The sequence below is a fragment of the Haemorhous mexicanus genome, chromosome 1 (genome assembly GCF_027477595.1).
Source record: "Haemorhous mexicanus isolate bHaeMex1 chromosome 1, bHaeMex1.pri, whole genome shotgun sequence".
Lineage (NCBI taxonomy): Eukaryota > Metazoa > Chordata > Aves > Passeriformes > Fringillidae > Haemorhous > Haemorhous mexicanus.
Window position 1 is genome coordinate 140,565,644 of NC_082341.1, and position 15,125 is coordinate 140,580,768.

Sequence of the window (15,125 nt, forward strand, 5' to 3'; positions counted from 1 at the left end):
TGTTGCGATTATTTTATTGTTGCTCTGCTGCAATTCAGAAGAGTTGAAAGGACTCAGGAGTGATGACAGCTGCCGTGATAGAGGTTTCGAACTGAATTTTCTATTAAGTAAAAAAGACCCCTACATTTTTTCCTGCTATTTTCAAAACCTGGGATGCATTTGTTTCTGTAAAGCCCTGAAGAGACTATTACAGCTCATTGCAAAGCAGGAGGCAAATGTAAATCGCCGTTACATTCACGATGGCATGGCTGCAGTCAGAGTTTTAAAAATCAGTGCAATTCTGTCACCAGTCAGCTCTCCTTTGTTTGCCAGTGTGGGTCAATGCGATCGATGCTGTCATGACAGCTGTCTGAGAGCAGAGAGAGAGAGCAGCGTGAAGCAGAAAAACTTCACGAATCCGTGTCTTTTCGCCTCCTGCCGCTGTCTCCACCCTCGGAGCGCGGAGGCTCCTCCTGGCCAGCGGCGCTGCCGGAGCCTGGGCCGGCTGAGCGCGGGCTGTGCGCGGCAGCTGCGGGGCAGGGGCTCCGCTTCCCCGGCCGCTGCCGGCAGGAACTCCCGCTCCACGGGCTGGCTTGTCATGAATGCCTCAAACCAGCTGCGAGGAAACAGCTTTAGCCTGTGCAAGTGAGCTGGGGCCTTAGAGGGATTAACCCATCTCATAGCTGACTTTACAAAGACTGAAAGTTCAGGTGCTTTAAGGAAGTGGAGGTACAGGGATGGGACTGTGAGTGCATGGAGAACGTGGTCTGGGGCTGCGGCTCACCCACACTCTGCTCCAGTGACCCTTTTGCAGGGGACCATGGAGAGCAGGTGCTGAGATCGAGTGCTTGGCAGAAGCAGCACGGGGCTGGTGAAGATGGAGAATGGCACAGGAGACGAGCAGAACCAGACTGGGCTGCCACTATCAAGCCAGGAGATCATTACAGCTGAATACCAAGTGGTTACCATCCTCTTGGTCCTCCTCATCTGCGGGCTGGGCATCGTGGGCAACGTCATGGTAGTTTTGGTGGTCCTCAGAACCAAGCACATGAGAACTCCCACCAACTGCTATCTGGTGAGTCTGGCCGTGGCAGATCTCACAGTGCTTGTGGCTGCAGGACTGCCCAATATCACAGAGAGCCTGTACAGATCCTGGGTGTATGGCTACGTCGGGTGCCTCTGCATCACTTATCTCCAGTACCTGGGAATCAATGCTTCTTCTTTCTCCATCGCTGCCTTCACCATTGAGAGGTACATAGCCATCTGCCACCCAATCAAAGCTCAATTCCTGTGCACTTTTTCAAGAGCCAAAAAGATCATTGTTTTTGTTTGGGCTTTCACCTCCATATACTGTATGCTCTGGTTTTTCTTGCTAGACCTTAACACAGTAGCCTACAAAGAGACCACTGTTGTGTCCTGTGGCTACAGGGTCTCCAGGAGCTATTACTCTCCTATCTACATGATGGACTTTGGTATATTTTATGTTGTGCCAATGGTATTGGCAACTGTGCTCTATGGCCTGATTGCTAGAATACTGTTCCTGAACCCCATCCCTTCAGACCCAAAAGAAAACTCTAAGACCTGGAGGAATGATGTGGCTCACCAAAGCAAGCCTGTGAATTCCAAGATGACTAACAGGAGTTTCAATAGCACTATTGCTTCTCGAAGGCAGGTAGGAACAACTATTTGAAATGGCTTTCTGAAACCTAAACATCTTGTTTTAAAGCTCACTTGTCTGAAGCTGTGGAAAGAGGTAAAATATGTTCTTTCTTTTTTTTTAAGTAGTCAAGTTTAAAATTACATACACATATACATAAAAATACTTTTTTTCTTGCCTGTACATTGTTACATACTGCAAGGGCCAAAAAAAGAAACAGCATTTTATTTCCTATGTCAGAAGCAATTAGGAAGTGTCAGATATGATGGAAACATTTTTAACTATAATTTCTTTACATTACAGCTTGTTAGTAACCTTGCCAAATATACAAAGTGACTCCTGACTTATTTTTGAGATTTGAAGGGAAGGAACTACCCTGGGAGTTTGGGACACTTCAGGCTGAGTCCCAGCTAGGGCACTATGTCACTCAGCAAATGCAGTCAAGATGTAAATTTTCCTGTCTCCAACTCTCCTGTGAAAACAATGTTCAAGGAAGTCTGTGTATAAATTGCTTTGTAAATGCTAAATATCTTTGTTTCTCTGTCTCAGAAGTTTGGGTTTTTTTTGTACTGATGGTTCAAAACTGAGGCATAGATTTGAATAACTTATTTTTATATAATTGAATATGTATGCTGCTGTGTGTAATAATACCAGTGGAATATAGTTAGCAGATTAATTGCTGGCTGTTTGCAGTAAAGCACATGGTGTGCAGCAGGTAGCACAGCTGGTGCAGTGATGGGAAACACAGGGTGCATCTTTTGCAGATGGCTTTGGGGATATTCTTCTTATTCTTTATATTCTTCTTATTTTGCTTCAATTGCTGCTGTTTATGAGAGGGACCATGTTCTCTTATCACAGAGATGGCAAAACCCTCAAAAGTTAACTGAGCTGCCTTCTAGAGCACTGAGCCCTCAGAGACCACTACAGCTATGCTTGGAAACACAACACAAATACATGGGCTAGGTTAAATTTAATTATGTTGTCAATTATAGTCAATAGTCAGGAAGTGTTTAATGTTGTTTTTCTTTGTCCATTAATTAGTAGAGGAAGATAACCTGCTCTTCAAGTTAATATCACTTTATACTTGATTACATGTGCTAGTATCACTTGAAAATCAGACAAATCTTTTACATTGAACACTGATGAGTATGGACACTATTATATCATGAAACCAAAAAGTGAAAATCATAATGTGATATCTTTTATGTCTTGTAAAGACAGCAAGACTTTCTCTAAAAGCCTAAGCAACCTGACTGCTTAAAGCAGCTTCCTTATAAGTAAAGCTAGAATTTGCATATAGTACAACACAGGAAGAAAAGCAAGGATAGTGGGGCATAATTAATAATATTTTTTGTATAATAACATTGTAACATGCAAAAGATAGGCTGTGGTGTAAAAAACAAGAAAAACAAGAGAAAAAACAAGTGCATATTAAAAAAAAGTCTATAATCTCAACAGTTAATAAGACACAAAAGGAAAAATTTCCTGCCATGCTGAAAAGGACATGTGTAGCTGACAATACAGTCTGGCCTGACAGTGGGTCCTGCTGAAATGTGAAAGTGTGTCTTCCTGGACTTGTGTTTGCACTACAGGGATTGAGGAGTGTACAATAACCAGCATGTGATCTGTAGAAAAAGTGTCTGCAAATGTGGTGTGAATATCCTAATTCTGTAGCAGTTCTCATATTTATCCAAGAATATTTCCATGAAATTAAATGTATACATGTTTCTATAAGGGGGTTGGCTCCAGCTGAGAATGGGGAAGAAACTGGGAAGTGCTCCTATTCTTCATGATCCAAGACAAGGACAGGCAAACAAACTGTCAGTTATTGTCATGGGCAGGGCAGACTCAGCTTGGGGAAAATTAAAATTGCCAATTCATTGCTGCTGCAATAGCCACAAGTTACACTCCGTCCCTTCCCTGCAGCAACCAGCAATGTAGGGCCAGAGAGTGCTGCAGTCAGGTTGCAGAGGTTGGTCCCTTGTCACTCCTTCCTTCTCACCCTTTTCCTCTGTTTCAGTGTGGGTCCTGCAGACCACAGATTACAGATATTTTTTCTTTTCCATTCATAATATGAATACTGAATTACATTTCAGCATGTAGGTTTCATACTTTCCCCAAAGGAATTCTTACTTTCCTCAGATATCAAGGTGACTGAGAAAAATAAATGCAGCCTTACATAGCAAACATGTTGGTTTAAACTTGAGATGGAATCCAGCTCACTTAACAGTATGTGTATCTCACAAAGTTAGTTGATTAGTCCAATCAAATCATCTAAGGTGATCATGGCTATCCATGGCCAGGAGTAACAGGTAGATTAGCCTCTAGAGAAAGTCCTCTCTTGGACAGTGTTGCAGTCATGACCTGCTCACCAGAGAAATCCCTCCGTTCTCTCACAGCACAGCAAGCACTGATCCCAGCTTGCAGCGCAAGGTAAGTTTTACACAGCTTACATGAAATCCTCAGTCTTATCACTTGGTTTCACTTGTGGTATTAGTATAGCAAGACTTTAATCCTTCTATTTATTGAATTCTCCTCCTCATTGCACAACTTCTTTTTGATTAGGAAATCATGGACTGAGATATACAATCTCTGTGTGTTGCAATGAACACGACCAGGCACAAGAAGAAAGATGTTATTACATGCTTTAAAACACTAGAGTGACTATTGGTTTTACCTATCAGTGTAAGAAAGATTAGTACTCAAAAGGAGAAGGAAGCAGTACTAAACTGTTTGTACCAGGATAGTGAAAATGTTTGATGAAAACCCTGCCTTAGAATAGGAAGCTTTTGGAGCAGGAAGGAAAAAGAGGATACTAATTCAGAATTAAAGTATTTGGACTCTGTTTAGTAAAATATATTTTAAATATTTTTTAGAATGTCATCAGAAATAAAAACATAGGGCTTGAAGAATGTTTTTATGCAGACAGGACCATGTTCAATCTCAAGCTCTTTTGTTACCATTCAAACTTCACTTGAAATTTGGACTAAGCTGAAATTGCTCAAAGTCCTTTTACCATGTTTTCAATCTCCCAGGAATAATTTGTACCCTGAGCATAGGACATACAGTGCACATCCATAAGAAAAGGGCAATCAGTGTATGCTCACCTTCATAACTGAGGATGTAGTGCTGCTGCTTTCAGGGAGCTTTGGTGTATGCTTACATGTAATAAAAACATGTTCTTTTAAAATTTATCCTCTTAGCACTCCACTGATGTTAAATAATTAGCCTTTTCCCAATGTGCTTAGTTCTGTTTCATATGAAGTGTTTTGGAAAAGGATATGGCATTTTACTTAAACAAAGAGAACCAAACTTTCCTCTAAACAATTTTTGTTCAGCAATAAAGACTTTTGGTGTGGATTAGAATGCAGCTTTGGCCTCAGTCAGATATTTAGATAATGGGTTCACCTATAAAGCGAATTGAGGTGAATTTGTGTCAGAAGTCCTGAATGGTGCCTTGTCTGACCTCAGGACATCCCTCTGGGAGTCCGAAGTTTCCTGGCACCCTTGCCAGGGGGCTCGGAGACCCTGGCACACAGCCCAGAACACCAGCGGGTTCGATTACGAACCACAGAGCAAATTGTCACCTTTATAGAAAGAGTTAAAAGCCACAATAGTGTAAGAATAAAATAATTACAGAGTGTAAATGTAGGTTTTAGGATTTTTGGTATAGGGGTTTCTGGTGACAAGATGGAGGGATTTGGGCATGTCTAGCCTTTCTTCTTCTTCTCTACCTCCATCTTGTCTGGTGATGTTGGCACTTTTAGATTGGTCCAAAGTAAAAACTCACTGTCTAATATAGATGGTAGGTATTGGAAAATAATTGTAAATATTGTACACGTAGTTTGTAGTATATAAAGATAACACCGCCCTGGAGGAGGGGGGAGTGCCTCTGGCTGTCCTGCCAAACGGATCTCGGCTAGACAGGGAGAAAGAATTTTATAAATAAGATTCAATAAACAACTTTGAGACTGAAAAAATGAAAAGCTCTGACTCCTTCTTCAAGCACCGGGCTGGGAAAAGAAACTTTCAAACTTTTCTCAGAGTCACTCTGACCAGCTAGAAAGAAAGACCCCAGCAGTGCCTCACCCTGCAGTGGGGTGACAGCCCCCATGCTGGGACTAAGTAAGCCTTGCCAGAGCACCACCTCAGAACTGCTGCCTTTTGCACATAGTTCATGGTCTGAGGTAGCTGAGCATGAAGAACCCCTCCAGAGCCAGCTTAAGGAGGATTTACCAAGGAGCAAATAACTACCTGAACTCAGGCCCTCATCGTGTGTTTCAGAGACAAGCACAGCCGGTCAGATGGATCAGGAAACTGAATTTCTGACAGGCAATAGAGACCTTCTGAGAAGTTAGTTATTTTTGGCAGTTTTGCAAGGATATGTACTGCAGATAGTTTAAAATTATAGTGAATTCTCCTCATTGTCCTGTATGGATTGAACCACCTAGAGATGCCACCAAAGCGATGCCACCCTTGGGTTCTGCCTCTTCTCCTGCACTGCAGGCAGACTCTGTGAAGGCATATGAGTACATGAGTTGGTTTGTTGACCTGAGGAGAATGAAAACCAGCTCTACAGAATGCTTTGTTTCCAGCAATAGAAGCTTATGGTGTTGGAAAATGTGCATCCAAACGCCAATATACACAAATTCAGCTAATAATTTGCACACTACATACATCCATACATACAAACATACATCTATAGTATAGATATATATGTATTTGCAGTGTATGGGATACAGGCACTTGAGCAGTAACAGTCTTTTTTCACTGCTGAACAGTGTTAAATGTGTGACTCTGAATTACCCCCTCTTTGACAGTAAGAATAATTTACTTCTAGTCCAGACTCAAGCTGATAGCTGCAACACTGCAAATGATTGTCTGAGCAATTTTTCCTGAAAGAAATGTGAATTGCCAATGACTGGTAGGTACCATAATGGAGTGCCCTGCTGAGCTTCTGGTAGCAAAGTACTCTGATGCCTGTGTAGGCTGTTATGCACGGAATGCCTGAGCTGATGGAATACATCTGTTGGTTTGGCTCTGTCCCGTTGTTCACCCAGGCTCCACAAATGGTGGCTTTCTTCCTTTAAATGTGGATTGTTTTCTAGAGTGAATGATTGTTCTCCACTGAACGGATTTGCTCAGTTTGGAGGCACAGACTGGAGCTAAACTGGAGGGATGAGAGGCAGAGTGGGTCCGTACTGGGTCAACTCTCTCCTTGCCACCTTGTTCACAGGAATGGCCCTATCAGAAGTGGAGATAAGGAGAGATCATCCTTTGAGTTACTTGGAACATTCACGTTTGTATTTTGCTCTATTACAATGACTGTGTGCAGAATATTAGGAAAGAAACCGTGCAGAACTCATAATGAAATATATCAGTCAAGTGACAAAAAAGGAGATAGCATTTCTCAGTCTTATTCTTTTACTTCCACTGAACACAGCTGTAGAGAAAAAAAAAGTAAGGGTGAGGGAAGAGCTATAAGATAAAATTGCAGCCTTTGAATATGCACATTCAAAGACCAATAAATAGATAAAGATACCTCAATTTGTAGAGTAACTTTGTTTTTCATCACATTCTTTATTATAATACTATAACAAACCAAACAAATTGGCTTAAAAGTGTGTCTTTCTAGAAAGATAGGAGAAAATACATTCATTAGGCAATGTGATAGCAGGTTTCTATATAATGAGCTTATCTAGTCAGAAGGCAATAGAATTAGATACTCACAACTTCAAACTAAAGCCCACTTCTAAAACTAGCATGTGTGAGTGACCTTCATGGAGCTGTCTTCTATTGAAACTCTTATAAATCTACAACCAGAAGAAACAGTTGTAGCTCACCAAAATGTGTGCCAATACTTCCTACTTCACACAATTAACCAAATAATCTCCTGACTTCCATGAGGTTGTGCCAACATATCCTCCCATATGTTTCTGTGTGCTTTCTACTTTCTTTATTGATACCTTTCAAACTTTCTTTAATGCAGAGACTGTTGAATACTGTCTACATCAGAAGTAAATTATTTACAAAAGAAAGACTACTTTTAAAGTGGATTTAATTTTTTTTTATTATTTCTCATTCACTTCATTTCAGCTATGCTGAGTATTCCCAAAGGTTGTTCTTTTCTTTTTTCTAAAGAAAATTATGTAATAGAATAAAGTTCTTATAAAAATCAAGTTTGATTGATAAGCCTTTTTTCCCAGGCTCTGTAAACTTTATTTGGCTTTTCATCGAATAATGAAGATCTAATTAAATATTGAGGATTTTAGGAAAATAAATTTATCTAATTGTTCTCTTCTTTTCCTTATTTTTGGCTTTGGGAAAATGTTTTAGGCTGACTGTTAAACCAGACATCTGAAAATACTCCAATTACTCTACAGGTTATACTAGTCTAAAGGTAGAGATATAATGTGTTTGGAAAAAAATACTCTTTGTCCTTTTTTTCCCATTTGAATCAACACCCTCTTCCAGAATAAGAAGTGGAAATGTCTAAGGTCTACAACAGTTGGCTTACTGGGATATCATCTGGAAAGAGTAATTTAACAAAAACTAGGAAAAATTTGAAGCCAAGGTATTTGTACTTCCCACTGTAGCAAACCTTTCTGAATCAAATATTCATCAGAAATTCCGACTGAAGGATCTATCCAGAGGTCTGGTTTGGCCCTGGAGGTGTAAGAATGCACGTGTTCATGCCAAGGGGAGTACTGACCTTCTGCCCCTCTTGTGTCTGTGTCTGTGTTCCCTCAGGTTACCAAGATGCTGGCCGTGGTTGTGATCCTCTTTGCATTCCTGTGGATGCCCTACCGCACCCTGGTTGTTGTCAATTCCTTTCTTTCCAGACCCTTCCAAGAAAACTGGTTCCTGCTATTTTGCAGAATCTGTATTTATTTAAATAGTGCCATCAATCCTGTAATTTACAATCTCATGTCCCAGAAATTCAGAGCAGCCTTCAGGAAACTGTGCAACTACCAGCAGAAACAGGAGAAGAAACCTGCCAGTCACAGCATGGCCCTAAATTATAATGTCATCAAGGATTCTGATCATTTCAGCACTGAGCTAGAAGATATTACCAATACCTACCTGTCCTCTGCAAAACTGTCCATTGGTGATACCTGTTTGTCATCCAAGGTAATAGTTAATACATTTCAGTGTCTGCTAGAACCAGGAGGGTTGCTTGCTGGGCATGGGGCTGTGCTGGGGTGGCTTTCAGCCAGGGCAGCACTGCAGAGGGCTGGGAGGGGCTGCCAGTGACAGGCCATGCACCAAACAAGGCATGGCAGGCAGGGACACTGCCCAGCTCTGGAAAGTTTTGTGTTCAAAGGGCCTTGTGCCAAGCGGGGGGGGACTTGGAGGGTCTGAAGCATGCAGAAGGGTGGGGAGAAGCAATCAGGTGAAGCCTCCTTTTCTGAGGAGCAGTGGGCTCTAGTGGAGCATCAGAAAGTAGTTTTCAGCGTGGTGCCTCAGGTGCAGGCAGGAGGGTGATGTTGGTGTCTGAGCTCAGTGATTCTCTGGGCATGCTCTGGCTGGCTGCAGGGAGGGCCATGGGGCATTTTCTTCTGCCTTCCCCATCAGCTCCAGCTGGGGGTTAACCACACAGCTGGTGCTAAGGAGAGGCTCTCCCACACACCAGCACTTTCATTCTGCAGTGAGTAGCACATCCCTTTAACCCACTTCCCTTGATGATGCACGTTACCGTTTTCATGATGCTTTTTTTACACAATACTGCCTAAATGCTGTTTGTGAACCCATACCTTTAGATCTTAAAAATATTAATGATCTACAAAGAGGCTTAGCTTTCATTTGTTTTTGCAGATTATGTGAGAGTGTAAAATATTCTTTCTCAGTTTGCTTCTTCTCTCCTCATTTTCAGGCCTGAGGCCCACCTTGTTCTGAGTGTGCAGCCATGTGAGACCTTTGGATGCCCTGTTCCCACCCACTGTATGAATTGTCAGGACATTTCTGCTCACAGAATTGCAGAAGCTAACAGAAATCTTTTCATACTTGCCTGTGCCCTACAGGAAATGCAGCATCTTGGGGAGTGAAAAGAGTATATTATTGAGGCTAACTGAATGAAGTACTTAATGCATCCTAACTTTAGCCAGGTGAGTTGGCTCCAGGAGAATTCCTAAATCCTTCTTCCCATTACCTGCCTGAGGAGTGGTCTGTGATCTCAGAAAGAGCAAGGCTTGCCAGGACGTGTCCATGGGCACAGAGTGGGGCAGGGGATGATACTCCCTGTGAAGATGAGAGGGGAGGAGAGGAGCTGCTCTAATGTGTGCCTGCTCTGGTCAGTACCTGGGAGACCTTCCAAGAGCAGCCAAAATTCCTGCTAATAGCAGTAATTACCTGCCAGTGACTCCCTCGTCCCACATCAGTGCAAATCTCATTGCAGCCATCACAGCACGCTTCAATAAACAGGTGTCTAAAGGCAAAAAGCACAAAATCTTTCCTTTCTTTGGTTTATTTTTACCTTGAGCAGTGTGAAATAGGAAGACTATTCAATGAATTTACAGCAGGGAACAAACCATTTAAAAAGTCAGTAAGAACTGACTTTTTAAGAAGCATTTAAAATATCTGATTTTTTGCAGCAATCAAGTTTATAGAAGTACCACGTTAAATGTGGTACATCTATAAACTATAAATAGTCTTGGCTATTACTGAATCCTGTTGGAAACTGGCAGATATTGAAGAGTATGTAACAGACTTTTAACAGCTTCTTTTATCTTGGCTCAATACCAATTGTACCTAAAAGTACTAGAAAGGTTTTAGAGCTTTAATATCGATATTATCTGGGGAAAAGAGGAAAATTCAGAGAAAATGGACACTTTCAAAATGTTTTTTCTCAAAATTTATCTATTAGAATACTTTAGGACATAAAGTGTTGTCAGAGGAAAAGTCATCCTGGCTTTTTACTTGTCAGCAGAGCCCCTTCCCTGCTCTTCCTACCCAGGCCCATGATAAGCAGTCTGGGGCCATAATCTCCCTGATGTAGCTACAGACAAAATATCTTGTCTTTCTTTGGCTTTGCTCTAGACTGGCACTCGTTCTTGCTAGAAGTTCATTTTCTCACTTCTGTGCTGCAGAAGGCCAGGAAAGTACCTGTGTTTTCCTGTGTGTCATGCACATTTTGCACAGCTTTTGTACATGACATTAAAAAACCTGCAGAAAACCTGATTCACCGAATAGGCTGATTCACCCAGGGACCCAGAAGGATCATTGAGTCCAGCTCCCAGTCCTGCACAGCCCCATCCCCAAGAGTCACAAAACTGCCCAGTGTGGGTGAAAGAGGCAGCCTCTACAGCATTGTAAGGCTTTCCTACCCAGTATTCTTTTGCCACTCCCCTAATTCAAGCCACTTTCACTAATATTCGACTATATTTACAAACTAAAAATACCCTCATAGGCCTCAGGTTTGAGTGTTAAAACCATGAACCTATGTCTGCTGCATTCAAAGGACTCTATGGGGCATTCTCTACATGGCAAGGAGGAAGCAAACAGGTTGCCCAGAGAGGTTGTGGAGTCTCCCTCACTGGACATATTCAAGAACCATCTGGACTCAGTCCTGTGCCATGTGCCCTGGGATGACCCTGCTTGAGCAGGGGGGTTGGACCAGATGACCAACTGTGGTCCCTTCCAGCCTTACTCACTCTGTGATTCTGTGATTTTGCAGTCTGTATCCTGATCTGTCTGCCTCCTTGCTTTCTCCTGTTCCACCTCTGCAGAGTTCCACAGGCACTTTCCAGCTTGGCAGAGTGATGGCAGGGCATGGAAGGGACCAACAGCAAGGAGGTTTTAACCAGCAGAGTAGGTGTGACAAAATTCCAGAAGCTGGCAGAGCTTTGTCTGGAGCAGAGCCAAAAGCAGGACCCGTGCAGGCCATGTTGCAATCTTTCCCAAATCCTGTGCATTTCCCAGCTTGCCAGGTTGTCTATCTGAGCAGCACAGGCCACCAGGCAGGCACAGGCAGTGGGGTCTATTTCTGTGCAGATGTCTGAACCCCCACAGGACTGGAAGGGCAATGTCCAGACTGCTTTTAAAATAACAAAGAACTAAAATGACAAGAGAAAGTCACATGTCAGCCACGAAAGCAAAGTTGGCTAGGGCTCAAGAGTCAGAGAGAAGGATACCAATGTATTCTCCAATCAGTATCTAGCAATGAATCTCATAAATACGATTCTGTAGCTGTGACATACACTTTGGGCAAACCTTTTGTGGAGCTTGCTGTGATAATACAGAGTTCCATAGCATCTTACTGCTTATGCTTGCTTGAAGCTACAGGTTGCCATGATAAGGGAAAGCCAAGGAGAGATACCACAACCTGTTTAACATTTCCCCCAAAGCACCTGTCACAGAGAAATTAAATGATCTGTGAACCTTACACAGGAATTTAAGGTTGCTTAGCCAAGAGACATTCAAAGTAAAGGCAGGTTCCTGTGTGTGACTTTGCAAACTCTTGTGATGAAGCCAGGACTGCTCACAGCTGCTGGGAGCTGATTCCCAGCCTGAGCTGGGGCAGAGGCTGCGGAGGCAGCCACCAGTGGAGCTGGTGCCTGGAAATCCCTTTGCCCTTCTTGTGCTGCTTTCAGCCAGGCATCTATTCAGTGCTTTCAGAGGAGGCCCTCTTTCCAGAATTTCTCAAGAGGTGCTAGAACTAGTGGCTTTTCTTACTTAAAAAGCAAGATATGCAGGTGCAGCAGGAGGCAGAGAGGGCATTCCATGGAAACCTGGCTGTCTGGTGAGGAGCACAACTGGCTGGGTAAAAACTGAGCTCAGTGTTTGTACAATAACAGTAAAACTTACACTTTTATCTCAAGGCTTTCAGAGCACAGACTGAATTACAGCTTTTATAGACCAACAGTACCAGAAGTGAGTACTCTCCTTTATTTGCCTTTTTGCTCAAAAAGTAACTGTCTGCTTTCTCAGATGCTCAAGTGAGGTATTTAAGCCCATATTCTTTGTCGTGTTTCATGAAGGGCTAAAATCTATGTAGATGGCTTTGTATCCACCATCACTGGGAATAACAAAAATGAAATTATTTCTTTCTGATATTTATTTGTGCTAACAGAAATTATTATGATTGCAAAATTGTGTGCAAAACCACAATATTTATAATTGCATATTTAAGCTAAGGTGTGATTTTAACTGATAATGTGATGTGAGTCTGTCTTTATAGATGTTAGTTGTGACATCCATGCTAATTTTTTACTGATATATAGCTAACACTACAAAACTTTGTCAGATACCATGCTGATGTGATTGTTTCTGCATTTGCCCTTTTTGTTTAGAACAGCAATCAATCTTTTTTCTTGTACCCAGATGTTCTAAATGATATATGTGAGAATGTATTTTTTTAAATTATGTGGTTTTAAATTTATTGATATTTATATCTTTGTGTATTTATTTTGTGGATAGCAAAGTCCTTTGCAACATTTAGTCTGGAAGAATTGTCTGATTGGTAGCAATCTTGAAATCCATGCCTATATCCTTATTTAACATCTTTCCTGTAAGGGATTGCATTCTTATTGGGCTTTAATTTAGAAGTTTATTCAGAATGTAACAGAAGAGGTGCTGCTTTCACATCTGGCTTGGGGAGCTATGCTGCTTCCCTTCTGAAATGCTGAGATTTCAGAACCTTCAGTGAAGGTAAATTGTGCAGCTGAGAAAGGTCAGGTGTATTTTTAACACACTTTAGGTCAAATAGTCACAGGACCTCCCTGAGTTCAGAGCAAAGGATCTACCAAAGAAGCTCCAATGTGCTCTAGAAGAGTTTATGATGCTTCTGTGGAAATGGATGGCACAAGTCAGATGATAAAGATCTCACTGGCATCACTTCTACAGCAGTTATCTGGAAAAATGGACTGAAGGAGCTGCTGCAGTACCTCTCCAGCTACACAGTGAAGGCTTGGATCAGTAACTTTGGAAGTTGACAATTTTGTTTGGTTTTTAAAAAGTTATTCTATAAATAAATAAATAAATAAATAAATAAATAAATAAATCACAGACACACACCCCCACCCCAGATCTGAGCACTCTCACCATGTAAAAAAACCACTATTTCAGGAATGTGAAAAGAGAAATTGTTCTTTCAACAGTGAATTAATTTCTCTGCTATGTGTGCTTCTTTTGCAGCAAAAGTTGTTCCTTTTGCTACAAATTGCAGTGAAATTTGAAAATTATCTTTCTGTATCTTATATCTTCTTCAGACAGAATTGGTTTTTTGCTCTTTTGTTCTTTTTGGTAAGAGTTTGTTTTCTCAGGATTCTTTCCTTACTACTGGGATACAGTGATACAGAGAATGCAAGTGAATTGGCTCAATCAAAGTGATTTGGACTCCTGAATTCATGAATTTGGAAGCTGAATCTTGGAAATTTGAATTCTAACAAACTATGTAAGAGCAACTGGTTTGGAGGGAATTTTTTCTTCGCCTATCCAGAGTAATTCCAGTTTCATTCTGTCACTTCATAGGGTTTATTTATTTATTATATATAGTGTGAAATTGTTCAGAGGAATGTACTACTGATAAATGTAGAACAATTTTTGTTCCAAATAAGCATTTTGTAATTCTTTGATGCATGCTACTGTGGGGATTAATTTGTAATGGATTTTTGTTGCTACTCTAATAAAACGTTGAACAAGATAATTATACTGCAATTTAAATTTTTTAACAACTACTTGAATAAAAGTTTTTGTCTTGCTGTCCTTGTCAATGGACAGACAATGTAACAACATCCTTTTTCATCAGTAGGGGAATGAGATCTTGAAAAATGCAGTGTTTTTTTCCTGAAGGAAGAGCAGTGTGCCAGTAGTCTAGCAGTAGTTACAGTGCTTAAATGGGAAGGGATTCTTGGAATCCTTGTCCCTGTTACAAGGCTTATTTATGTATTTTCCATTGGACAGCTTTAAACAAAATGAACAAACAAATAAAAAAGGAGAAAAACTCACACATCTTGGGAGTAGGGGCAGAGCCCAGAAGCCACTTTGGTCACCACAATCAGCATAGTTGGTTCCTGTACTCTGTGGGTACTGCTTGGCTTTCCTGGTGATGTCAGCCACTTGTGCTTGAACCCAGCCTCAAGAGGATGAGTGGAATTACTTGATCTGCTGGTTTTCCTCCAGGTAATGCACAGAAAACTTAGTCTGCTGAGGATCAGGTTATACAGAAAGGCTAATCTCCCCAGAGCTAGACTAAAGCCCCATTCATGCCTCTCGGTTCTTAGATAAATGCTTGCCATTAGTTCTAAAGACAGAGGGCTCCCTCTCCAGTCAGTTCCTGCTGACTTTTGTGAATCCCAGGCAGTAGGTTTGTCAGTGTTTTCATTTGTACCCAACTCAAGTTGCCTACATGGGGCTGGATAACCCCATACACTGGTAGGTGGTGGGGGCTGACCTCAGAGCAGCTCTGGGCACATGAGGCACTGTGCACCCTGTGAACAGAGTGACCACGAGGCAGCAAAAACCACCTGCAGCAATGACAACTGTTTTTATC

At 41.6% G+C, this 15,125-nt stretch overlaps 1 protein-coding gene across 1 annotated transcript; it reads left to right on the plus strand.

Annotated features, from left to right (window-relative positions):
• The first annotated feature begins 586 nt into the window (after positions 1-586).
• On the plus strand, positions 587-9,515 carry TRHR (thyrotropin releasing hormone receptor). Its single transcript, XM_059846374.1, has 3 exons — positions 587-1,651; positions 8,387-8,773; positions 9,510-9,515. Exons 1-3 carry the CDS (start codon positions 857-859, stop codon positions 9,513-9,515), a joined length of 1,188 nt encoding a protein of 395 aa, XP_059702357.1. The 5' UTR covers positions 587-856.
• The last annotated feature ends 5,610 nt before the right edge of the window (positions 9,516-15,125 follow it).